Here is a 26,168-nt window from a genome sequence, read left to right on the forward strand (position 1 = left end):
CCGCCTGCTTCCTGTAATCACGTCACTACTACTATTTCAAGGTCCTGATTGGTTAACGTGGCGCGGAAATCCGCAGAAGTTCAGATTTTTCAACTCGTGCATTTCCACGGCAACGCTCAATTCGCACGGAACGCGCCATCCGCGCATTCTGCACCATTCGCGCCACGCGACGCCTAATCGCGTCTTTGCATTGACTTAACATGTAAATCACCCACGCTTGCCGCCTCTACAGCGTCTGGTGTGAACGCTCAGTTAGAAACAAAGTTTAAAGAGCACCTATTGTCCATTTCAAGTTTTTAAATTTTCTTTGGTGTTTAAGTGTGTATTAGTACATGTTAACCAACCCATTCTCACTTCCCAAGGCGTCAAAATCTGAAGCATGTTCAAAGGGTGCTAATCCCTCAGCGTCTGATATAGACGAAAGGGAATCCCGGAAGGTGATGCCGTCACGTTATGCGACGATCGGCAGGATCATGCCGCTTCTGGACGGTAACTACTCAATTTTTGTTCCAAATTTTTTACCATTGTCACTTGGGGTTGGGGTTAGAACGAACCCAACTCTAACCCTAACCCCAAGCAACAATGGCTTAAAAATCAGAAGACAAAAAGTATAAACCAATACAGACATCCTAACCCAAACCCGAACTCTAACCCTAACCCCAAGCAACAATGGCTTAAAATTCAGAAGACAAAAAGTATAAACCAATACTTAAACTGACATCCAAACCCAAGTCTAACCCCAACCCCAAGCGACAATGGTTTAAATATTGGAAAAAAATATAGTAGTTACCGTCCAGAAGCGGCATGATCCTGCCGATTGTCGCATAATGTGACGGCATCAGCTTCTGGGATTCCCTTTCGTCTATATCCGACGCTGAGGGATTAGCATGAAAGCAACGGAGTTCCAATTTCGTCGATATAGTGACGCATAGGGGCACCCTTCGCGCCTTCATACTGACGCTGAAGGCGTTTGAACATGCTTCAGATTTTGACGCCTTGGGGAGTGAGAATGGGTTGTGTTAACGATATGCAAAAGGTACAAAACTCAAAGTAAATGATGATGCGAGTTATCGTCGCCAACGTAAATCTCTTTTCTTGGACTGCAACAAACACATGGATTGTAGGAAACAGTTTACTTCCTGGGATTGGTGATGTAGTAAAGACCGACATTATCATAATTCCTCTCGGTTCGGACTCACAGCCTGTAAGTTAACTCCTGTTAGCAACCGAATCTTTCAAACATGGTAAGGAGCGTCACATTTCCGGCTGACGAAAGAAAGTGAAATCTGGAGCTACAAAAATGTACAGTATGTGGAAAATAATGTGTTTTTTTAACCATAAACCACGCAAACACATTATATAATACCAAATACACAAAATAACGTTGTTTTTTAGCAATGAAATAGGTGCCCTTTAAAAAGCTGTCACGGGGGTGGTATGCTTTAAAATGTCCTAATACCATTTAGGTACAAATATATGAACATTTGGTACCAATATGTACCTCTGAGGTACTAATAAGTACTAACTCTTTAGGTGCAAAGCTTTACTTTTTAAAAGGGTACCACCCCAGTCACAGCAAGGGTCCATATTTTGACAATTTTTTCCAACATTGTAGTCGATAGAGAAAACTTGTGACAACCATCTTTGGTTTCCTCTAATTGCAAAATGTCGTAGACAAAGAGTTTGCCTATAGGCTTATATGTATAAGTGTTGGTTGTGTACAGTAAAGTGGGCTGACTGCAAAAATCCAATTCGGTAAAGTACACACCACTGAAATCCTATTATGTTCATGTTTAAGCCTTAAGGAATATCTCTGTTGTGAAAATATGTAGCTATACATTTTTAACAATGCAATTTCCTTTAACTCCCTCCCTGGAGAATAGTGGAATGTGCCTCCTCAGTAATTTCAGCATTACGGAGACCTCCATGAAGGGTAAAGGGACATTGTTTGCCTAAAGACACACACATAAACACACCCTACATCATTTGCACAGAATGTTATGGGTGAAGGTGCAACTAAGTACAACAAAACTGCATGCTGGACAACACACACGGGCGTATACTGTGGACACAAACTGTATATGGATGCTTTGGTCACAAATACATTACCACAGAAAATACTTTCATTTAATGAATGAATGAATTAATAAGTTGATCACAAGCTCATAGTGGATGCCACATTTAGCAGACGCTTTGGTAACACTTTACTTGAAGGGGTGTTCAGGGGTGACTGACATGACAGCTTCATAATCATGACATGACACGTGTCATGAACATGAAGGAGATTTTATGCACATTTATGACAACTGTCATTAGGTGTCATTTGTTAAATTATGTCATTTTTAATGCAAAGATGATATTGTTTAAGATATCTTTGTCATGACAACTTGACATTACCAAGACAACATAACTGACCACTTTTTAATACTGATAAAATTTAATTTGTCAATAAAATATCATTAAGTTTTAATACTCTGTCAAATTGTTTTAAAACAGTGTCATGAATATTTTTCTTGACCTCAACTACAGTGGTACAAATATAATTTGTCGTTAAAATGTCATTAAGTGTTAATACTCTATCAAATTGTTTTATAACAACATCATAAATATTCTTCAGTTCATAATGTTTTTTTGGAAAGTTTCCTCCATGTGTTTAACAAATAAAATCAACAATTCAATAAATAATAATAATGATAATAATAATTAAATTTGATAAAATTGTATTTTATTGCATTTAGAGACCGATTCATCTAAAATTAAATGAAAACGGTACAATAATGGGTTAAGCCATGCAGCATTGGGTCCATATCGATGCAAAGTTAATTACATTAAATTAATTAAATGTTTTGTTAGTTTTTTCTTCTATGTCAGAACATTTTAGAACCCTTTTGTGAGGAATAACAAGTTCTGTTAGTTGTCAGTTTTTTGATGTATTGTGCACATAGGTCTACATAAGGTTAAAGGTAGGGTCAATGATCTCTTAAAGCCAATGTTGACATTTGAAATCACCTAACAAACACACCCCTACCCCAATAGAATCTGGACCTTCTTTTGATAGACCCGCCCCACGCATACGCAACCCAGGCAACAATGTCTTTAGTAGACACGCACCTTACTGCTGATTGGCTACAAGTGTGTTTTGGTAGTCGGCCCGACTCCTTTTTCCAAAGTGTTTTTCAGAAATCGTGCCCCACGCCTTTAAGTATAATATTTTGACGTGTCTGTTGCATTTTGTTAAGGTATTTAAAATTATTTGACATAGTTTTAACACTTAATGACATTTAAATGACAATTTAATGTAACGTTAACCCATAAAGCTAGGTAGTTTCTTAAGTTTGATAATTATTCTGCTATGATTATGACAGATTTAGGACAAGTTATGATGTATAAGTTAATGTCAAGTTGTCATAAAGACAGTTCAAACAATGTAATATTTGCATTAAAATAACATAATTGAACAAATTACACTTAATGACAGTTGTCATAAATGTGCAGTAAATATCCTTCATGTTCATGACACGTGTCATGTCAATCTTATAAACACCCCTTTAAGTAAAGTGTTACCGATGCTTTTAATGTGTTCCCTAGGAATCAAACCCACAACCTTTGGCACAGCTAACACAACACACAACCTATTAAGCTACTGGACCCTTGTACGAATGTATCAGTTCACACAGATTCTCTAGCATAGCAACCAGTGCATCCCATTATATAGATATGCTCCACTAATTTGGCAACCATGAAGTACGGTATCCACAATGTAAAACCAGCCCAGTCTCACGAAATTTCGTTATATAGTCACGTATTTTTTTGATTCTTTTTTCGTGCTATTATCACAAAATTTTGTGTTTTTTCGTGATCGTATAACAAATTCCTGTTTTCGTGTGATTATCACGTATTGGTTACTCGACTGTTTTTTTCCTATTTTCTTACCATTGTCGCTTCGGTTTAGGGTTAGATTTACATAAAATGACATCCCTAACCAAACCCAACTCTAACCCTTGTAGTGGAGGACTTTTATTATGCTTTTATTTTCATATTATTCATCCTATTTTTCATTTTTTAATTACAATCATAAGCTCATAAATTGTGATTCATATGAAGATCATGTTTTTCTGCTAACGTACAGAATTATGCTCTTTCTGTCTTTTGAGCAAAGTACAATGTCCAAGGACTTAAACATCATGTACTGAGAACAAGACATACGTTTTATGATTTCACTAGATTTGTGTTTAACTGTTTATGTTCTTAATCACTGACAGCTGAAGGCTATCTTCTAAATGACGTAGAAACGGATGATTGTACGTATTTCAGCATCTTACTATAAATGTGTGTTCAACCTTGTGATCGGGGCTCTTGGGTTTAGACTTCTAGCACCAGGGAGTGAGAGCCTATTCTGCAGAATATATAAAATTCAGACAAAGAAAATTCTGTCGACAGTGTGTCTGTGTGATCCTTGACTTTGACTCTTAGTGAGTATTATTTGATGCGGCTAAAATTCCACGACAATAATGGCGACGAGGATGCGGATTCCACAGCTGAAGACTTCAGAAGGTTTGGGAGAGACTGACTGATCACCCCTGAGACGAGAGGTCTCGGGCTCCGTACCCCAGGCCTAAGGGAAGGGAGAGTCTCAACCATTTCTGAAGTCAAAGCTGACGGAATCTGGAAAAGAACCGTTGTGGTGGCATCTGAATAGATAATACGGTAAGCGTTATTTCGTTCATGACCATGGGTCAGGGTAATTCGAAAGGGAGTACAAAGTCAATGGATCTGGAAAATGGTGTGTATGCTCGAGTGATCAAATCAAAGGGCACGGGGGCGTTGGAGAGCGTAAAATCTGGGAGAAAAGGTATGATTTTCCTCCTAAAGGAACACTGAGTGTAAAAGCACTCGTTTTATTAAGGGAAAAATCATTGCGGATGGCAGAGAAATGAGAGCACAGAGTAAGATAAAGACCAAGGACGAACTGACTCAGACTAAGTCAGAGCTAAACATTAAGCAAATGTTTTCCTACATCAGATTCATTACATGATGAACCTAACTTTCTGTTTTTTTTTCTTTCCTCCTCCCTATGCACCTGCACGTACCCCACCTGGGGTACATTTTCCAATACACAAGGGTACCGCTTCTGGACGATGACCTCCAACCCCCTCCACAACGTCGCCCTCCACCACCACCTGCTCAACAAATCGCACAGATACAACGACCAGCTCAACAAGCCGCACAGATACAAAAGCCAGCACGACAAGCACTACTTGATTGCACCCCCGCCACCGCCGATGCAAGAACTGCCACGTAGACCAGAATCAGAACAAAGATGATGTTCAGATAAAGACGGAACGGGAGGCAAGGCCTAAGGAAACAGCAGAGAAGCCGTTCACCAGAGAAACAGCTATCTTCAGCTTTTGCCAAGATAGGAGAATGGGCACAGCCACAACATAACCAACGCAATTTCTCTTCACAAGGACAACACTCCCGAGAGAACGGGCAGCAGAGAGAATGAGAGAAGAGGAGAGGAGATCCGAAAGAAAATGTTTGCTGGTATTGCGGACAGAAAGGACATTTGAAAACCCAATGTTTCCATTTCCTGAAAACTCAAGGGACACCGGAATCCCAAGGGGGCGCGGGAAACCTGCCACTGTGTAAAGAAAGGGGCGACTGAAGCCAGGAGGGGGCAGGGGAGCATCGTACAGAGGCGGGTAAGTCCAATCTTGTTTTTTCTGCGGTTCAAATGCCATATTATCTGCTTGCTGATTCTGATTTTTCTGATGTGTATGATAGGGAAAGACACGCTCTGTGCAATGAAGAACTTGCTTTGCTTGATATTGATAAGAAATAATGGTTGAGGGACAGGTATTGTTGTTTATGGTAGACTCTGGATGCAACTGACTCTGTCATACGCAAAGATGAATTCCCATTTGTCACCTTGAGTGGGCAGTTTAACTCATCTACTGTATGAGTGCTACGGGGCATATAGTGAGGGAAGAATTTACTGCTCCACTCTGTTGTATGCATGACGGTAACAAGTTTATGCATATGTTCCTCTTATCTGACGCGTGTCCGGTAAACCTCATGGGGAGGGATTTGATGTGTAAAATTAATGCTAGCATCTTATGTAACAACCAAGGCCTGAATATTTCTTGTTGGGATCCCAGAATGTCATCTATGTGTGTGTCTCTCTGTTGTATGTGTATGAATGGGCCTGTCAGAGAGAAGAGTTGCATGTTGAAAGGGAAGATAAGATTGCCACAAGCCAGCGAGGTCATTCCAGCTGATAACATGCATTGCACAGCTCATAGAAATGGTTCTCTGTAAAAATAGAAGGTTTGACTATAACCCATATATGCTGGAATGATTCATGGTGTGTGGCACTCGTTCAAATTGACAGAAAAGCAAGAACAAATTTTTGATGTTGAAAATTCGGCACCCCATGTTTCTATTGCAAAAAATACCAGTCAGCCATGGGAAAAAGCAGGTGAATTTGCAAAGGCCTGTAGCGAGGCTGTTGATTGGGAAATGTTGTCAGAAAACGTGCAGTTCTCAGTGCAGATAACAGCACACAGGAGAAGTTGTGTTTCTTTTTTTCATTGCTGAGAGAGAGAGAGTTATAATACAGAAAGCTGTTTCTGCAGATTCAAATTTACAAAACATTTTGCCAGCACACATGACGTGTGCTAGCATTGATTTACCGCAAGAGGTTCTTGACAAAGTACCTGACTACCTGTGGGCTAAAGATAAATATGATGTGGGTTTGATTAAAGGGTGTGAACCAGTAGTTATCACCCCAAAGAGTGATTACAGACCATGTAAACCTCAATACCCTCTGAAAAGGGAGGCGCTTGAGGGAATAAGGCCAGTATTTGAGGCCTTATTGGAGAAAGGGATAATTGTTCCCTGCCCAAACTCACCTGTGAGAACACCCATTTTTCCTGTACAAAAGGTCAGAGATGCAGGTCAGCCCACAGAGTGGAGGTTTGTTCAAGACCTCCAAGCAGTAAATGCTGCGGTGCAGGTAAGGGCACCAAACGTGCCGAACCCTTACACAATTCTCTCACAGATACCAGCTGACGGTCAGTGGTTTTCTGTAGTGGATATTTCAAATGCATCTTTCAGTGTTTCCTGTCCATCCTGATAGCCAGTTTTCGCTTACTTTTACATTTGAGGGGTACAGCGAGAGCCCCACGATTTACAACTTTGCATTGCATTGTTCATTACAGAAACTTGTGTTGGATGATGATGTTGCTTTATTGCAGTACGTGGATGACCTCTTGATGGCGGCACCGACTCAGCAGTCGTGCACAGACAACACCATACGTCTGCTCACTCATCTAGCTGAGGAGGGCCACAAGGTCAACCTCAAGAAGGTACAGTGCTCTGTCCATAAGTAACCTTTCTAGGACACGAAATTACACCAATGGGTAAGTCTCTCTCCAAAGAGAATAGAGGCAATAGCTAACATACCAAAACCCATTACCAAGAAACAAGTAATGTCATTTTTGGGTATGACATCTTATTGCAGGACTTTTATTGCTAACTATTCTGAGATGCAACAACCATTGCATGACATGATTTATGAGAAACCTTTGGCACCATCAGAGAAGGTAAAGTGGACAGAGAAGGCTGAAAGGGCATTTGTGGAACTAAAACAGACATTACAGCAGGCACCCACTTTGGGGCTGCCAGATCAAAAAAAAATCCTTTTATTCAAACTGTGGATGAAAGAAATGGCTGTATGACATCTGTTTTGTCGCAAGAACATGGTGACAAGTTGAGACCAGTTGCATATTTTTCAGGTCGTCTTGATGCGGTGGCCAGGGGCCTACCGGGATGTCTCAGGGCAGTGGCAGCTGCAGAGAAAGCTGTACAAGCCAGCAGTGAGTTTGTGGGATACACACAGCTGCGTCTGTTGGTTTCCTCACTATGTGTCTCATATACTGCTCGAACAGCGCACATCTCACTTGTCTGCAGCAAGATGGCTGCGTTATTCCTGTGCATTGTTACAAATGTCTAATGTCACAGTTGAAAGATGTACAGTGCTAAACCCGGCGACATTGTTACCTACACCTGATGAAGGTACACCACATTGTTGTTTTGTCTGCTCTACGGGAAGTATGTACACCAAGGCCTGACCTGGCTGACACACCCATACCAAATTGCACCCTCACATACTATGTGGATGGGTCCTCTTCCAGAGATGACAGAGGTATAAACAGGGTGGGGTGGGCAGTTGTGTCTGACTTTGAAGTTGTAGAATCCGGATGCTTACCACCTCACGCAAAGGTGGCTGAATTGCATGCACTAACACAAGCTTGTAAAATTGCTACTAATCAATCTATAACCATTTACATTGACTGCTTGTTTCTCTTTTAGAGGAAATTTTACTCCTTTCTCAAATAGCTGTGTGTAAACGCAAAGCACACACCAAGGAACAGGACGTGGTATCCAGAGGCAATGCACGCGCAGACGCAGAGGCAATGCACGCGCAGACGCAGCGGCAAAGCAAGCATCTCTCATTTCTACTAACGTTGATTTTTCTCTTACACAGATTTCCCAGGAAAAGGAAGCTGAAACAGCACAGGAGTCACTAATAAGCATGCAAACATTTTCTCTCCCAACAGAAATAGCTCTATGGAAATCGTGTGGAGCTACCAAAACTCCTGAAGGGATTTGGATGGGTCCAAATCAAAAACCTTGCTTACCTAAACACTTTTATTCCCATTTTGCTAGGTTGACACATGGCTTAGACCATGTGTCCAAAGGAGGAATGCTGACAGCCAGGGCACAGAATTGGTTCACAAAGGGTTTTTCTCCTGTAGCACAGAGACATTGTGAAAACTGTCATATATGTCTGGGTAATAATGTTGCAAGAGGGGTAAAAACCGCACCTGTGGGGCATCCCATTTCCTGAGGGAACATTCACACATGTAATGATGGATTACATTGAATTGACACCAGCAGAAGGTAAACGTTACTGTTTGGTGATGACAGACATGTTTTCAAAGTGGACTGAAGCCACGCCCACCAAACATGCAGACAGTGCTGGGGTGACAAAAATGCTGTTGAAAGACATTATTCCCCGATGGGGAATCCAAAACAAAATTTCCAGTGATAATGGAGCACACTTCACTGCTCAGGTGGTGAAAGATGTGGGTAAATTTTTGCAAATCAATTTGACCAATCACTGTGCCTACCATCCACAAAGTGGAGGTGCAGTGGAAAAAGAGAATGGCACCATCAAGGCAAAACTAAGCAAAATGTGTGAAGAAACAAAATTGAATTGGGTTCAGTGCTTACCACTGGTACTCATGTACATGAGAATGAGGGTCAGAGACCGAACAAAATTGTCCCCATTTGAAATACTTTTTGGTACACCACCACATAAGGGGTGGGAGCCACACAGGGCGACAGGTGATACCCTTCGAAATGAAAATGACATGTTGCAGTATTGTATTTCTATGCCTTCTATCCTTCAAAATATCTCAAAACAGGTTAAAGCAGCACTACCACGCCCCGCAAAGGGACCTTTGCACAACATCAAACCAGGAGATTTCGGGTTGGTGAAAAACCTGAGGAGGAAATCCTGGAAGGCGAGACGGTGGGAGGGGCCATTTCAGGTTCTGCTGACGACCCACACCGCCGTGAAGGTCGCACAGCGTGCCACCTGGGTGCACGCTGCCCATTGCCGGAGGGTTGGTCCGAAACTGCAAGTTGTGAACCAAAGGGAGGACGACTAGTGGAATGCTACTGACCACTTTTCCGCATTGGAGGGAGCCACAGACCCCTATATTCTGCAAGTTTGTACGAAGAACGACACGAGAGAACGGCAACAGCTCACAAGGTATTGGAGGACGACTCCAGTATTCTGGGTTTGGTTTGGACACACGCACACGACATCTTTAATGTGGGTAATCGACACGACGCTTGCAGCTTAATAACTGTAATTACAACACCAGCTTTGAGACCCCACATTAATTTAGACACTAAGATAATTTCATTCAAACAAGAAAGCAGGATAGCTTGGCACGAATGCACCGTGTGGTCCTACCAAACCCGAACCTACAAAGGAAATTAATCAACAAGGGCTCACGACCCCAACTCTAACTGTGCTCAGGGCTCATGACCCCAACTCTAACTGTGCTCAGGGCTCACGACCCCAACTCTAACTGTGCTCAATCCGGAATCATCAAGGGCTCACGACCCCAACTCTAACTGTGCTCAATTTCTTCAAGAAAACTAACTATTTTTCTTCTTTCAAAAATGAGGTTCATGATCATATTATGTGTGTGCATTTTTGCTTTTACAACTGCACAGAACTCTATGTACACTATAGTTAAGGGTAATAACTAGAGCTACGTAACGATGACAGTAAATGAAGTTATGAATAAATCATAAAAAGGGAGGAGTGTAGTGGAGGACTTTTATTATGCTTTTATTTTCATATTATTCATCCTATTTTTCATTTTTTAATTACAATCATAAGCTCATAAATTGTGATTCATATGAAGATCATGTTTTTCTGCTAACGTACAGAATTATGCTCTTTCTGTCTTTTGAGCAAAGTACAATGTCCAAGGACTTAAACATCATGTACTGAGAACAAGACATACGTTTTATGATTTTACTAGATTTGTGTTTACACTGTAAAATGTAATTTGTTGACTTTACTTAAAAAAACGTAGGAAACCGATTGCCTCAAATTTTTAAAGTAAAGTTGACAATCAATTTTTAAGTTGTTGTAGCTGAGAAGAAATGTGTTAGGACAACTCATATCATGGTAGTACACTTGAGTACAGTTAACGCAAAATCATTAGTTATGATGACAAAAAAAATGTTAGTCAAGACAACTCATGTCATGGTAGTACAGTGAACTTAAAAATAATTAGCTCCCGTCACTAAGGAAATGTCAGTTCAGACAACTGAGTTATGTTCAGTTAGCAGTACTCATTAAGGCAAGTTATCCTTACAAGGCTAAGTGTTCACATTACTAAGGAAATCTTAGGAAACCGATTGCCTTAAAATATTCAAGTAAACTTTACTCAAAAGTTTTAAGTTGTTGAAACAAAGAGAGACAACAGTTTGAATGAATCAATGAAACACTTTATTTGATTGAAACAGATCAATACAGTGAACTGCACATCCAATAAGAGAGAAGTTGAATTTTGAAAAAAGACATAAAAACCCAACAAATCACACATTCACCATTACACAAAACCAAGACCAAATGACAAAAAGAAAAAAATATATATTTCCATCAATAATGTAGATACACCATAAATGTAAGTGTGTGTGTGTAAAACAAAGAACTTCACTACTCACTGCACAGAAGATTTTTGAGTGATTGAATTTTGGGCCTTAAAGGAACACGCAGACATTTTGGGTTTTTACCTTATTCACCGTATCCCCCAGAGTTAGATAAGTCCATACATACCCCTTCCATCTCTGTGCGTCCTGTAACTCTGTCTGACGTACCCACCGCTAGCTTGGCTTAGCAAAAAGACCGGAAGTAAATGGCTCCAGCTAGCACACTGCTCCAAACAAGCGACAAATCAACACGAACATTCTCCCACCTATACGCTGCGACCTGCACAGTCACAGTGTGCACAAACGACAAGGTCACATAAGACAGACATCCCCCAACAGTATACATACAGGAAACTATATTCTCAGATGAAGCACTGATACTTGGGCGGAGTGATTAGCACAACTCTCTCCTCACCAGGGGGCTTCTCAGGTGCTGCGAACAAATCACTCCACCCAAGTAGCAGTGCTTCTATAGTTCCCTGTATGTACACTGCCAAGATGGCTGTGTCTCATATGACCCTGCCACCTGTACACGCCGCGACCACACAAATCACAACATACAAATAGGAAAATGTTTGCGCCACCCTGTCACTCATAGGGAGCAGCACGCTAGCTGAAGCCATCCACCTACAATCCCTGTGCCAAGCCAAGCTAGCGGTGGGCGCGTCAGACAAAGCCACAGGACACACAGAGATGAAAATGGCATGCATGGACCCATCCAACTCTGGGGAATTCTGGTGAACAAGCTAAAAACCCAAAATGTTGGCGTGTTCCTTGAGGTGGGGTACCTTCCGGGATTACTGTTAGGATCTCAATGGAGGTGTTGGCCAGTTACGGTTCATCACAGTCCTAAAAACACAAATTACATGAGATATTATTACACAATTCCACATTGATATACAACCTTGCATTTAGGTAGAAAACACAAAGCAGCCACTTTAGAAAGAAGGTTGATAGGTAGTTCTGATCAGGACCAATTGAGGGTATCTCACATCTGCTCATATTTACATCTGAAGAGGCATTGGCTGATGACACATTAGCCTTATTGAGTTAGCCCTACCATTTGTTCCAAAAACGTGATAGAACACCACCTCCAATGTTTTTGTTGTAGCGAGATATTTTAAGACAACCTTTTTACTAGTAAGTCACCATTGTTTGTTTGACCCATAATGCATTATGGACCGTGACGTAGACCGGTCCAAGCGCCGCTACAAACAAAAGGCAAATAAACTATAACATTATCAAGTGAAGCGATTACCTCAATTAGCGAGTGAAATGTCTGCCATTCAAGACTTTCCAATTTGAGCCTAAACATGCCGTAAACACGGAGGAAGGTATATTTCGCTCGCTAACTGAGGTAATAGCTTATCTTGATAACGTTATTGTTTATTTGCCTTATGTTTGTAGCAGCGCTTGGAGCCATCTACATCAGTCCAGAATGCATTATGGGTAAAAATGCTGTCTTTAAATATCGCTACAACGAAAACATTGGGGTGTTCTTCTATCACGTTTGTGGGGCAAAACGTTAGGGCTAACCCAAAAAGGCTAATTTGTTAAACTAGCCAGAGGTCCTTTTAACTAAAATTTCCAATAAGCATAACCTATGCATTACACATTGTACTGAGCAGTAGGGCTGGGCGAGAAATCGACTGCGATTCTCATGCGCATCTCATCAGTAAAGCTGGCTCCGTGATTAATAGTAAATCACCATCACCTGCTTTCAGGTGGAGCAGCATTTACTACACAGAGCCGTATTTCACAGAGAAGCTCACAGGGTGGGAGGGGCTTACTTTCAATTTGAATTAGATGCAACTGTTTAAATGCAGTGCTTGCGTACGCTGTCTTAAAGGAATAGTCTACTCATTTTCAATATTAAAATATGCCATTACCCCAACCAAGAACCGTTGATACATCCCTCCACCATCTGTGCGCGCGCACGCAAGCGCCGGAGCGCGCTGCGACGCTTCGATGGCGTTTGGCTTGGCCCCATTCGTTCAATGGTACCATTTGGAGATGGAGTTGGAGGTGACCGGGCACATCGGCGTTTTTCCTGTTTGAGACGAGTGGTTGTGCGAGCAGGTTTGGTGGTAGAAAATAAAACGTATCGCTTTTCTAAGCGGATTTAAAAGAGGAACTACAATCTACGGCGCAATAGCACTTTTGGGAGCACCCCGACTCGGCGCAGTAACACCCTCCCTCTCCCATTATGAGAGGGAGAAGGGGAGCGGACTTTTCAGGCGAGTCGAAGTACTCCCAAAAGTGCCACCACGCCACAAAATACAGTTCCTCCTCCAAATCCGCGCAGAAAAGCGCCACGTTTTATTTTCTACCACCAAACTTGCTCGTATAACTACTCGTCTTAAATAGGAAAAACGTTGATGTGTTTGGTCACTTCTAACTTTATCTCTAAATGGTACCATTGAATGAATGGGGCTAAGCTACATGCTATCAAAGCGTCGCAGCGCGCTCCAGCGCTTACGTGCACACACACAGATGATAGAGGGATGTATCAACTCTTCTTAGTTAAGGTAATAACATATTTTAATATTGAAAATGAGTAGACTATTCCTTTAAACAACATATATCTATATTATAACAAAAATGAGTAAGCATACGGCTTCTGCCATCGTCTGGTCAGTCGCTCGCCTCACACACTCTGAAAGGAATAAATGAAATCTGACACCGGCTGCTCTGTAATTATGCGCGTTCAGCTCTGCTGAATTCAGGCAGAAGACACATTCATGTTTGCTCTCTCTAACGAAACTAAATTATTTAATTACAAAAAAATATCAAAACGACGGTGAAAGACGGTGTCGCGGTGGGCAAGTGATCTAACCGGTAAGAGGCTGACACACTGGTAATCACCGTTACACCGACTATCGCGACAAGTCTACTCGGCCACTGTAAATTAGCACCTGAAACTACTTACAAAGTATGTCTTGAAGAAGTCTTTGTTCTCATCTCCAAGGAGGATGGGAAGGCCACGGAGGACTGCTGTTCACTAAGCAGTAACATCTGTATTCTGAAAGATAATTTCATACATATCACCCATAAATGGTCAAGGACCATCAATTAACAGCTCTGAAAATACAATGTGGTTACACTATTTTGCTGACACCATTAAATCATTAATGTGCATGAGAAACGTACCCCCAGTGCGATTTGATGATGCAAATACGCCTTAAGTATCTGGCCGGTACATCCACCCTTGGACTTGAAAATGTCAAGACAGCGAGGAGTGTATTTGTCCAGTTCTTTGAAAAACTCGATTTTGAGGTTTTTGCTGGTTAAGCGAAAGAACTCTGACAGAACCTAAAGAAACAGACAAATGAGCATTTAATGAAGTCATTTTGGATGCGTTTTAATAACAAATCACTAGGTCACACGGGCCAGAAAACTAGTATTACACAAGCCTCGAAAATGAATATATTACTGCAACTTCTGCATCCAATCAGCTCTAATTAACGCTTGCTTGGCATAAAGGATACATGTATGTATATTGCCCTGCTACTCATTCCATTACAACAGGCTATCTGAATATAACAAATTGTATATGTAAGTTATGTATTTTATGCTTAGAATTAGTCAAGGGGGTTTTATAATTGTTTGGTTCATATCATAACTTTCTATTCTGAAAGTTTCATTAATTTAGGTTTAGTATCTAGTATTTTTCAGTAATGCAGTTATTTTGGGAAAATTTTAAATAATTGCAGGCTGAGTTGAGGTGCCCTTAATTTTCTGCTTGGGCCAAAATGTTAAATAAATAACCTTAATTATTTTAAAATCACAAAAATACCAAATGCCCTTTCAATAGAAAAATATATCCCACCTTTAATATAGGCCTTTTTCACGGACGTTCGAAATCACATCCGGTTCAAGAATAGTTGTGACGAGCGATTTCCGGCAAAATGGAGTCAGGCGCTTAGCTTTTACAACTTCTTTACAGAACTTACCCAAATTTACATCAGCGGATGTTTTTCGTCTTGTTGACCATCATGCCATTGCTCCGCACTCAAAACTTAACAAAGGATATAAGTTCTTCCACGAAAATTACATCTTTAATTACGAAGGTAAGTGACAAAGCATACATTAGCATGGTATAGCTAACGCGATAGCGTAAATGTTATTGTTTTGCTTAAATTATCTTTATTAAATTGCAGGCTGAAGAGTTGTTTAAAACAGATAAGATTAGCTAGTCAATTGAGAGAGCGTACCATAGTAAATGATGATGTTTAATGTGATATTTCTAATAATATGTTCACTTTTGTCATGCAATGTTCAGTGTCGAGTGTGAAAAACACTGAGATTATCGTGAGGTGTAGGTGTTTTAGGTCGATGAGGAAGCGTGAGGAGCCACACTCACTGCAGGTTACCTTAGAAAATGAAAAACCTGTTTAGAAAACTAATCTCTTACACTAGAAATGAAGACATTCCCTAACACGACCCCTGTTTGCATATTGAAAATAAAAACGTTTACAGTGTAAGGGATAGTTTTAAATAGTTTTTTCATTCTGCGGTTGCAGATTTCTATATTGACGTTCCTTTCCCTTTTATTAAAACTGTTGTTTGATGGTTCTCATCAAGGTTCTGTCTGTAGTATAGGTTAGTACATTAATATATACTGATAATGGCTTTTGTCTTTTACTTTAGATCCGTTTTAAATCTGACACAGTGCCTGTTGAGCTCACAAGTTCGTCTTGCACATGCACTGCAGGGAAAGCACTGTGCAATCATCTTGTAGCTATGTTTTTCCAAACGGCCCACTTTAGCATGATGCAGATGAAGACTGTTCCACCAACGATGGCATCCACAAGCATGCTGCAAACATGGCATAGACCAAGGACACAGGTGACATAACGACAAACAAGTTACACACTATTGCAGAGTAATGTAGATAATTGGAAATATGCCGTTTCTATTGTTGTTTTTAGGGGATTGCTGCAGAGACTACGGATCAGTTGGTTGTGAAAAAACCGAAGATCTCTTCCAGAACAGTATGCAAATCTACTCTCTACAGAGCATACACAGGTAATGTTATAAGTACAGATTGAGTAATGTTCATGGAGCGAGTCTTTACTAATTTATGCAAAACTCACTATGCACACATGCATAGCCAAATTTGCATGCATAAGAAAAAACAATTGACATGCTCAAAATAAATATATATATAAAATGTAAAAACACAAAACAGTTTATAGAATACAAGTTATGAATGTTTAAAAATGCACTACTTTATCATGTACTCTGAATGTGCAAATCACCATTAGTGCGTGAATCGCCAGGATTTGTGTGTACATGCCAAACTCATGGATTTTACACATTCAAAACTTTTTGGCCAGAAATTGTACATCTGTGAAATTTGTTTGTGAAACATATTTTATGAATATATATTTCATTTTGTGAACATGGATTTCGTTTTTTGTGGATATTTTTTCATGCATCTGAATTTGGCTATGCATGTGTGCGAAGTTTTTTGTGTGTGAATTATTGAGACAAATCTTGCGCCATTGATGTTTGCTCATCTCTAAATAGAAGGAGGAACTGGTGTCACAAATTGGATGTTATATCTTACATAACATAACAAATGTTACGTAACATAACGAATTTAAGACTGCTGTATTGTCTTGTAAATGCTTTCCTAATATTTCTCATGTTTTTTTTTTTTAGGTCCCCTCCCTGACCCAGCTGTACTAGCTGTTGGAAGAGCTGTAAAAGGACTCACTCCCCAACCTCTGATTTCCTGTGTTCTAAATGACTTCTCTGAAATGTCCTTAGTGGGCTCCAGATTTGGTCTGGTGCCCCGAGGTTCTGTGCTCTCCTACCAGTGCCCTCCTGTCGTGACCAAAAACAAGGTGAAACACCCAGATGCTCCTTTGTTCCCAAATCTGCCTATTGATGGTGCTACATTTCCAAGGAGTCTGCACTACGTCGCAAGCTGCCACCAGTTCTTCCATTTGGAGAGCCTAAGTGTTACACCGGAGTTGGCAGCTGTAATAGAGAAGCAAACTCAAGACCAATCAGAGTGTCCATTATGGAAAGAAATGCGTAAGCCAAGAGTGACAGCTAGCAGATTTCATGAGGCTTGTCATGTGCGAGGGGAGACATCTGGCCAGGCACTGGCAAGACGGATGCTCAAGGGTACAAAGCAAACTAAGGCAATGAAATCCGGCCTTGACAAGGAACCTGAGGTACTGGAATGTTACTCTGATTTGTTCAATTTTAATGTCTCACCTTGTGGTTTTGTGGTACACCCGGATGCTCCATACCTTGGTGCCAGTCCTGATGCCAAAGTTTATGACCCTAATGCAGATCCCTGTTTCGGTCTTGCAGAGGTGAAATGTCCTGATGTTCATACCGTTTCTGAGGCTAGGCATATTAAGATTGTAAATGGACAGGCGACCCTTAAAAAATCCCACAAATATTACTGGCAGGTTCAAGGTCAACTGGCTATAACTGGACTCAGTTGGTGTGACTTTATAACTTACACTGAAGAGGACATAACAGTCGAAAGAGTGTGGAGGGACAGTGTCATGATCACTGAAATGAGAGAGAACCTGGACCTTTACTATTTTTGTACATACATGGATGAATATCTTAAGGGTGGGCTCTAATTGACTTTATTTGTCTCATGCAATATGTAAATACATAAGTTCAGTTCAGTATTTATATAACATTTTAATACTGTAAAAAATGTGAAGCAAGAATTGTTTGTATAGTACTTTTTATTTAATGTATTGTTTTAATGATTTCAAGATTTGTATTATATGCTATATATAAAATACTGTGTGTGTGTGTGTGTACAACATAAAAAATATACCTGCCATATATTATATACATATTTATGAGTTTGTTACCTTAACATATTTTTTACTGTCAATAAATTTTTTTTGAAACTGCAATTGTTACTGATTTTTAACATTTATACCTAGACTAGTCAACATTTGAAGTGGATCAAAAAACTGAATTAATCAAAGTTGTCCTAAGACAAGAACGGGTATTGGTTTAAAGACCATTTTATGAAAGGTTTTGATCCACTTCAATGTTGAGTAGTGTACTATTTGCATATTAAACTGTACAAAGTAGTGAAAAATATAACACAAAACACAGATAAAGATATAATGCATTATATTACATTTAAGCCACACTTTAAAATGAACTGGCTATGATGCACTTGCTGATTTGTGACCTTTAACATCAAGTGGCCACTGAAAATTACTCATCAGGCAGCAGTTAGTCCACAACTGGTTAACTGTTCCAGACATGGTCAAAGGTACAGCGGTGTCCCAGATGTGATACTCTTTCACTCTTCTGATTGCTCTCTCAACTAGAATTCGAAGGCGTGCTATGGCTTGTGTTCTCTCTGCATCTTCTCTGCTGAACTGAGCTGCCATTTTAAAAGGTGGTATGATGAGTTTGGCCCCTCGCTCTGCCAGCATGCTCGTGATGGTAAATCCTTTGTCAGCCATGCAAGCATCCCCTTGCTCCAACAAGTCAAGAATCCCAGACTGTTTTGTCAGCTCTTGATCCGAGATGGAACCTGTGAACAAGCTTGATACAAATGTAACTGCTCCACATGGTGCAATACCAATCAACCCCTTAAAGGTGGTGGTATTTTTGTAGGAAGAAAACACCTCTGACTGAAGTGTGAGTGCAGATGGATTCTGGCACCGTATCTCTGTGCAGTCAATGATGACCCTCACCTCTGGACAAAACTGCCTAAACTTCTCAGGCATTGTGGAATTCACTTCCTGTCTGCTCATCCATATTGGTAGAGATCCAAGGATAAGGTAAAGATAATTAGCCCATGTTATAATGATGCGGCTAACAGTGGAGAGACTAACTTTGAAAATGTCAGCTAACATTTTCTCTTTAAGTCCTGCTGCAACACGACAGCAGTATAAGAAAAACTCATCAATCAGCGGCAAACTGCGGTGATGACTTTCAGAGGCTTCTATTCTAGCTGTCTGTCCCTTCTTCTGGGCCTTAGACCAGAACACCAACATGGAAGCAGAGGGCTCAATCGCTTTCCAGAATGCCTGGAAGACCTCTTCAGATGGAAACCTGGTGTAGAAACGTATGTCTTCATCTGAAGCACAAAATCTCTGGAACTGGGACAGAGAGTGCTCTATTCTCAGCTGCATGACCTCAGTTTCCAGTCTCCTGACTTCAGCTTCCAGTTCATTTATACGTGCAGCTGCTGCATCCTGTGCACCTAGATTCACAAAAAGTAATAGATTAAAACAATGAAAAAATAATTAGTACTTATATAAATTAACAAAAATTTAAAATTTCACCAACTCAGACCACGTGTACATAAAATAACAGCAACAGCATTATCTTAGCAATGCTTATATGACATTCAACTTGGTATGTTTACATAGAAATGTCAAAGTTGTGTAACATGCTGTGCAGTAATACAACCTGAGATTACCATTAAAACTTTAATGCAAAACTACCCTTTACGAAAATTAACCATGTTTTTTGTGGTAAAAGTATAGTAACCATGTTTATTTGGTGGATTGATTACTATTACAAAAAACATGGTTTTACTACAGTAGACATTTTTGTTGTTGTTGTTTAAACTGTAGTAAAACCATAGTTTAGTTTCCTATGGGTAACTTTAACAGGCTTGTGTTAATCTTAATTTTACTCATGCTCATCATTTATCGCAGCACTTAATTTTCTTGAGCGTTAAAGATTGAAAGTGAAACGAAACCTACCTGGAGGAGGAGCGACTGCATAGTCGTGGTCTGATGCACCAGCTGTTACCTCAGGAACCATGTCGCCGTCGTCTTCTTGAGCATCGTCAGAGGAAAGGATGGGACAAGCACAAAGTCCGTGTCGAGCCCTTACTCTTTCGTACACAGACTGTCGTGCTGTTTGTCCCCAGTTGTTCCAAAGAAATCGGGACGGAACTGCTCCCTTTTTTAGACGTTTTCGACCAGTAGCGGAAGTGTAATCGGCGTCAGTGAAGTGCCGGCTACAAACAAACGTACTACCTCTCAGGATAGTAAAAGTCGTAGATTGATCGCGTCGAATAGCATGCACCCACTTATTTCTGTCATATTCAAAGCTGGGGAATGCGTGAAAACTTAAATAGGGCTGTCGCTGCTTATTATTTGAGCAATGGGGGACGCTACAGTGACATCTAGATGTTGCTTCAGCCATTTTTGTTTTGACCGGAAATCGCTCGTCACAACTATTCTTGAACCGGATGTGATTTCGAACGTCCGTGAAAAAGGCCTATTGGAGCACATTAACAGTAAGTTACAAACCTTGAGCGGGAGCGTGAAGTGCACTTCCTGCTCTGCATTAACGCTAATGTTAAAAACAGAAAAAAATTCGAATGTCAAAATTAAAAATCGAATGAATATATGAATATTCTGATCCAGACCTCCTGCTTAACAGCTGAGCTAGCAGATAAGTTAAAGTTTTACTGTGCCATCGCCAGTTATAGCCGATGCACGCAACAGTTAACAAGCACATTGCGTTTGGCGATATGAATTCATATTTAACGTTACAGTTTAAGAAATTTGAGATTCACAAGGTGGGACTATGACAAGGTGGTTAGCTAGCTTTAGCTTAAACCTTACCTCACAAACAAAACTCAGCTCAGAACATTAACAGAACATAGTCCTGACTTTACAAAATTGTAGAAATACATTTAACCTACAAACAGACTGAAGTATTACATACATGGCCTCTCCAAATTAACATTTTGCATGCTCTTACCTTCAAACCAAATCCAGACAAACGTTCTTTTGCCGCGTGATGGTTCAAATCCAACGTCTCAGGAGGAACTGCGCATGTGCAATCTCTTCTTCGTTGATTTGTATTGGCGGTTGGCATCCAGCATGGTGCATTACCGCCACCAACTGTTGGGAGGGTGTGGAGACACTCATACTTCTCAAGTAAAGGTTACTGAAGTATGATCAGTTTAATTACTCTCCTCACCAAAATGCTGTGTCAACTTATTGTAAGCTAGTAGAGTCAACAAATTATGGAGCAACTAGTTATGATAACTATTTATTTTTAAGTAAAGTTAGCTATTACATTTTACAGTGTAACTGTTTATGTTCTTAATCACTGACAGCTGAAGGCTATCTTCTAAATGACGTAGAAACGGATGATTGTACGTATTTCAGCATCTTACTATAAATGTGTGTTCAACCTTGTGATCGGGGCTCTTGGGTTTAGACTTCTAGCACCAGGGAGTGAGAGCCTATTCTGCAGAATATATAAAATTCAGACAAAGAAAATTCTGTCGACAGTGTGTCTGTGTGATCCTTGACTTTGACTCTTAGTGAGTATTATTTGATGCGGCTAAAATTCCACGACACCCTAACGCCAGGCAACATATAAAAAAATAAATCAGAAAAAATAGTATAGATCAATATATAAAGTGACATTCTAATGCAAGCACCAAATCTAACCCTAAACCGAAGCGACAATGGTTTAAAAATAGGAAAAAACAGTCGAGTAACCAATACGTGATAATCACACGAAAACAGGAATTCGTTATACGATCACGAAAAAACACGAAATTTCGTGATAATAGCACGAAAAAAAAGAAACAAAAATACGTGACTATATCACGAAACTTTGTGAGACTGGGTAGTGTAAAACAGTTGGTTCAACTTAAAAATGTAAGTTACCTGGTTGCCTTAAAATTTTGAGTTAATCCAACTTAAAAAATATTAATTGACACAACAATTTTTACACAACTCTTTTAGTGAACTAATATTTTTAGTCACTTACAGTACTTTTTTAAGTTAAACCAGCAAATCATTTTAAAATACTATATATATATTTCTAAATAAAATACTATATAAAAGAGTATTAAAATATTTTGTCTTTTTTAAACAAAAGACATGTTGTTGTCTATATTATATTAAAACATCTGAAATGTTATGCATGTGCTATTATTTTCTATTAATGTAAAGTTGCTTTGAAACAATTAACAATTGAAGAGTTTCGTTGCAAAACGAGATAAATCAATTTTTTAACATTTTTGTCAAAACATGTTTATTATTATGTTATTATTTTGTTTTATGGTGCTACTTAGCTGTATTTTATAAGTTATGAAGGTTTAAATCAAAACAAACCAACTGCAGTTGCATTGAAATTAATTGGAATGTACAATCAAAAAACGAGATTTCTGAACAATTAAAGAAACGGTGGTTATCTCGTTTTGCAACGAAACTCTTCAATTGTGAAAAGCGCTATATAAATAAAATCGAATTTAACTGAACTAAAATAAGAATTTCAGGAACAGTAAGTTTGATATTTTGTTAATACAAAGCAGAGATATTTAAGCATTTGTAACAATGGCACAAAAATTCACTTTTTGTGGTACAGCTTTGACAGTCTATCAGTAGACATACATTCAGTGTGCTTCATCCTAATTACTGATGTTAATGAATCATATTTACTGTCTAAACCTCCACCACCCATTGAGTGTTTATCCTAGCAACATCTGCTGAGATAGGATCCCCTGACAGAGCTGGGATTATTCAGCGATGATAAATCCTACATAAGATAACACCGAAAAAACTAGGCATTGCATACAATATCTGAAACACTTCTCATTTGGCATAAAGAAGAAAAACTGCTTCTTATTATTGCAATTGAACATCCAACAACGTATGTCGATGTTCAGACTTTTGAAGCCATTTTCAATGGATATTTCAGACGCAGTCTGTAAAAGTCTGCGACCCAGCTACATATATAATTACATATATATAAAACATTGTGTGAAATATAACCTTGATATGTTTCATATTGACTGAGTAAGGTCATGTCATAGATTGAAATTAATGTTAAATCAATTATTAAAATCAAACTTTGATGCTCCTATAATGTGTTTAATTGGATTTAAGCCCATGACCTTTGCACAGCTATGCTCTACCAGTTGTGTTCACATTTTAAACACAATCCAAAATATAAACTAACAAGTCTGACAAAAAGGGCACAAATAATAATCAGGTGGTCCGGCCTAAGTAATGTCATTGGTTGAGTGTGATGTTCATGGGCGATTCAAACAAACAGCAATATTTGAATGTCTTACAGTCATTTCTGCATATTAATATAAGAGAAAGTTAACATCAATAAAATGACACACTTCCCCTATAAACCCAAACTAAACCTCTGTCTAATTCAAGAAGAATTTGAAACGTCAGTAATCCAAATCACCCAGCTGCCTGTTGTTTGTATCTTGAGCATAAACTGTGTAAGAAGGAATCAAATATTGCTTGTAAGATTATTTCAAGAATCAGCAAGGGAAATGACATTTGAACGTTATATGCGTTCTATCAAACTCTTAAAATGTTTGTTTGATTTTCTTCCATGTCACTTGTGATTAGGCATCACGATGTGTTGCGCTGGATATAAAGTGTGAGCAAACCCATAAAAGTGGCAACAAACGCAGAAGCGCAGGTTTGTTCTCAGAGTATGCACTCCTGTGAAGACGACGTTGGCCTGTTGAAGTGCAAAGCAGAAACTTCATAGAGAAATCTCTGGCGGATGAAATCTCGGGTTCTTTAGTGTTTCAGACTTGCACACATCACAGGATTTAAGTCTAATTGAACCGCAGAATCCGCCAGCCGCAGAGGGTGAAAGCTTTTCTTGTATTATATAATAAAATCTTCAATTTTTGATTAGAGAGCTGTCAAAGCTATACTTTGTAGAGCAGAGGAACTAAAGCAAGAGAGGAAGTGTGAACCAAAACAACTATTTTATTATTATTTTATTTATTATTATTATTATCATTCTTATTCTTATTATCATTTCATAACCATTATTAACATTCTTACTATCATTATTAGCATAATCATCATTACCATTTTTAGCATTCTTATTATCATTATTTCCATCATCATTATTTCCATTCTTACCATTCTCTATTATTATCATCATCATCATTACCGTTATTAGCATTCTTATTATCATTATTACTATCATCATCATCATTTTCATTATTAGCATGAATGAAATTAATGATGACATTAACATTATCATCATTACCATTACCATTATTAGCATTCTTATTTTCATCATTATCATCATCATCATTACCATTTTTACCATTTTTTTATTATTATTATCATCGACATCATTTCCATTTTAACAAGTCGTATTATCATTCTTATTAGCATTATCATCATGATTACCAATATTAGTATTCTTATTATCATTTTTATCATCATCATCATTACCATTATTAGCATTCTTATTATCATTATTTCCATCATCATCATTACCATTAACATTCTTCTTTTTATTATTAACATCATCATCATCATCATTTCCATTATTAGCATTCTTATTATCACTATTATTAACATTATCATCATTACCATTACCATTATTAGCATTCTTATTTTCATCATTATCATCAGCATCATTACCATTTTACCATTCTTTATTATTATCATCGACATCATTACCAGTTTTACCAGTCGTAATATCATTCTTATTAGATTTATCATCATGATTACCAATATTAGTATTCTTATTATCATTATTATCATCATCATCATTACCATTATTAGCATTCTTATTATCATTATTTCCATCATCATCATTACCATTATTAACATTCTTCTTATTATTAGCATCATCATCATCATTACCATTATTAGCATTTTTATTATCATCATTATTAGCATCATTATCATTACCATTATTGGCATTCTTATTATCGTTAATATCATCATCATTATCATTATTAGCATTCTTATTATAATTATTATTAGCAGCATCATCATTACCATAAATAGCATTCTTATTGTCGTTATTATCATTATCATCATCACCATTATTACCACTCTTATTATCATTATTATTAGCATTATCATCATCATTACCATTCTTACCATTCTCCATTATTATCATCATCATCACTGCCAATATTAGTATTCTTATTTTCATTATTATCATCATCATCATTACCATTATAAGCATTCTTATTATCATTATTACTATCATCATCATCATTTCCATTATTAGCATTCTTATTATCGCTATTATTAACATTATCATCATTACCATTACCATTATTAGCATTCTTATTATCATCATTAATTTAGCTACATTTAAACAAAAAAACAAAAAATTTGAAAAAAACCCCTTTTGTTTAAATGAATTAAATAAATTGATTGCGACCACTTACCTTGAAGAAAGTAGTAAATTGAATGAATAATTTTTTTCCAGTGTATTAGCATCATCATCATCATCATCGTCATCATCATTACCATTATTAGCATTCTTATTATAACTATTATTAGCAGCAATATTATTACCATTAATAACATTCTTATTATCATTATTATCATCATCATCATCATCATTACCATTATTACCATTCTTATTATTATTAGCATTATCATCATCATCATCATCATTACCATTTTAAGCATTCGTATTATCATTACTATTAGCATCACCATCATTACCATTATTAGCATTCTTATTATCATTTTTTAGCATTATCATCATTACCATTATTAGCATTCTTATTATCATCATCATCATCATTACCATTATTAACATTCTTATTAGCATTATCTTCATTATTATTATTTTTATCAATATTACCATTCTTATTATCATTATTGATATTAGCATTATTATTATCCTTATTATTATTAGCTTTAATATAAGTATTTTCAGCTCTTCTGAAAAGCATCACATTTAATCATAGGTGTAAATGAATTCAATTATTAATTTGAAATAACAAAAGTGCATAAAGTATCAATAGTACATTACAGGTAGCATTTGAAAAATATCATTAACACAACATGTCAGAAAGTCATTAAAAGCCCATTAAAACCCCACTGGTCTCTGACATATAGATTTGGAAATGT

General features: G+C 38.3%; 2 protein-coding genes across 2 annotated transcripts; one reads left to right on the forward strand and one right to left on the reverse strand.

The window, feature by feature from the left end:
• The first annotated feature begins 15,215 nt into the window (after positions 1-15,215).
• On the forward strand, positions 15,216-18,116 carry LOC141365367 (uncharacterized). Its single transcript, XM_073869708.1, has 5 exons — positions 15,216-15,374; positions 15,587-15,672; positions 15,955-16,152; positions 16,236-16,332; positions 16,972-18,116. The coding sequence occupies exons 2-5, from the start codon at positions 15,640-15,642 to the stop codon at positions 17,913-17,915; spliced, it is 1,272 nt and encodes a 423-aa protein (XP_073725809.1). The 5' UTR covers positions 15,216-15,374; positions 15,587-15,639; the 3' UTR covers positions 17,916-18,116.
• Positions 18,117-18,412: 296 nt separating this feature from the next.
• Positions 18,413-20,548, reverse strand: LOC129439451 (uncharacterized). Its single transcript, XM_055198055.2, has 2 exons — positions 20,025-20,548; positions 18,413-19,516 (listed from the first exon to the last, which is right to left on the reverse strand). Exons 1-2 carry the CDS (start codon positions 20,470-20,472, stop codon positions 18,465-18,467), a joined length of 1,500 nt encoding a protein of 499 aa, XP_055054030.2. The 5' UTR covers positions 20,473-20,548; the 3' UTR covers positions 18,413-18,464.
• Between the last annotated feature and the right edge of the window lie 5,620 nt (positions 20,549-26,168).

The sequence above is a fragment of the Misgurnus anguillicaudatus genome, chromosome 7 (genome assembly GCF_027580225.2).
Source record: "Misgurnus anguillicaudatus chromosome 7, ASM2758022v2, whole genome shotgun sequence".
NCBI classification, from domain to species: Eukaryota; Metazoa; Chordata; class Actinopteri; order Cypriniformes; family Cobitidae; genus Misgurnus; species Misgurnus anguillicaudatus.

Excerpts from the sequence above, each read along its gene's own strand:
- LOC129439451 (XM_055198055.2), bottom strand. The coding sequence starts at position 20,472 with ATGGCTGAAGCAACATCTAGATGTCACTGTAGCGTCCCCCATTGCTCA. Across the intron at positions 19,517-20,024 it reads TGCAGTCGCTCCTCCTCCAG|GTGCACAGGATGCAGCAGCT; the intron begins GTAGGTTTCGTT and ends TTGTGAATCTAG.
- LOC141365367 (XM_073869708.1), top strand. The coding sequence starts at position 15,640 with ATGAGGAAGCGTGAGGAGCCACACTCACTGCAG. Across the intron at positions 16,153-16,235 it reads GGCATAGACCAAGGACACAG|GGGATTGCTGCAGAGACTAC; the intron begins GTGACATAACGA and ends TGTTGTTTTTAG. Across the intron at positions 16,333-16,971 it reads TCTCTACAGAGCATACACAG|GTCCCCTCCCTGACCCAGCT; the intron begins GTAATGTTATAA and ends TTTTTTTTTTAG.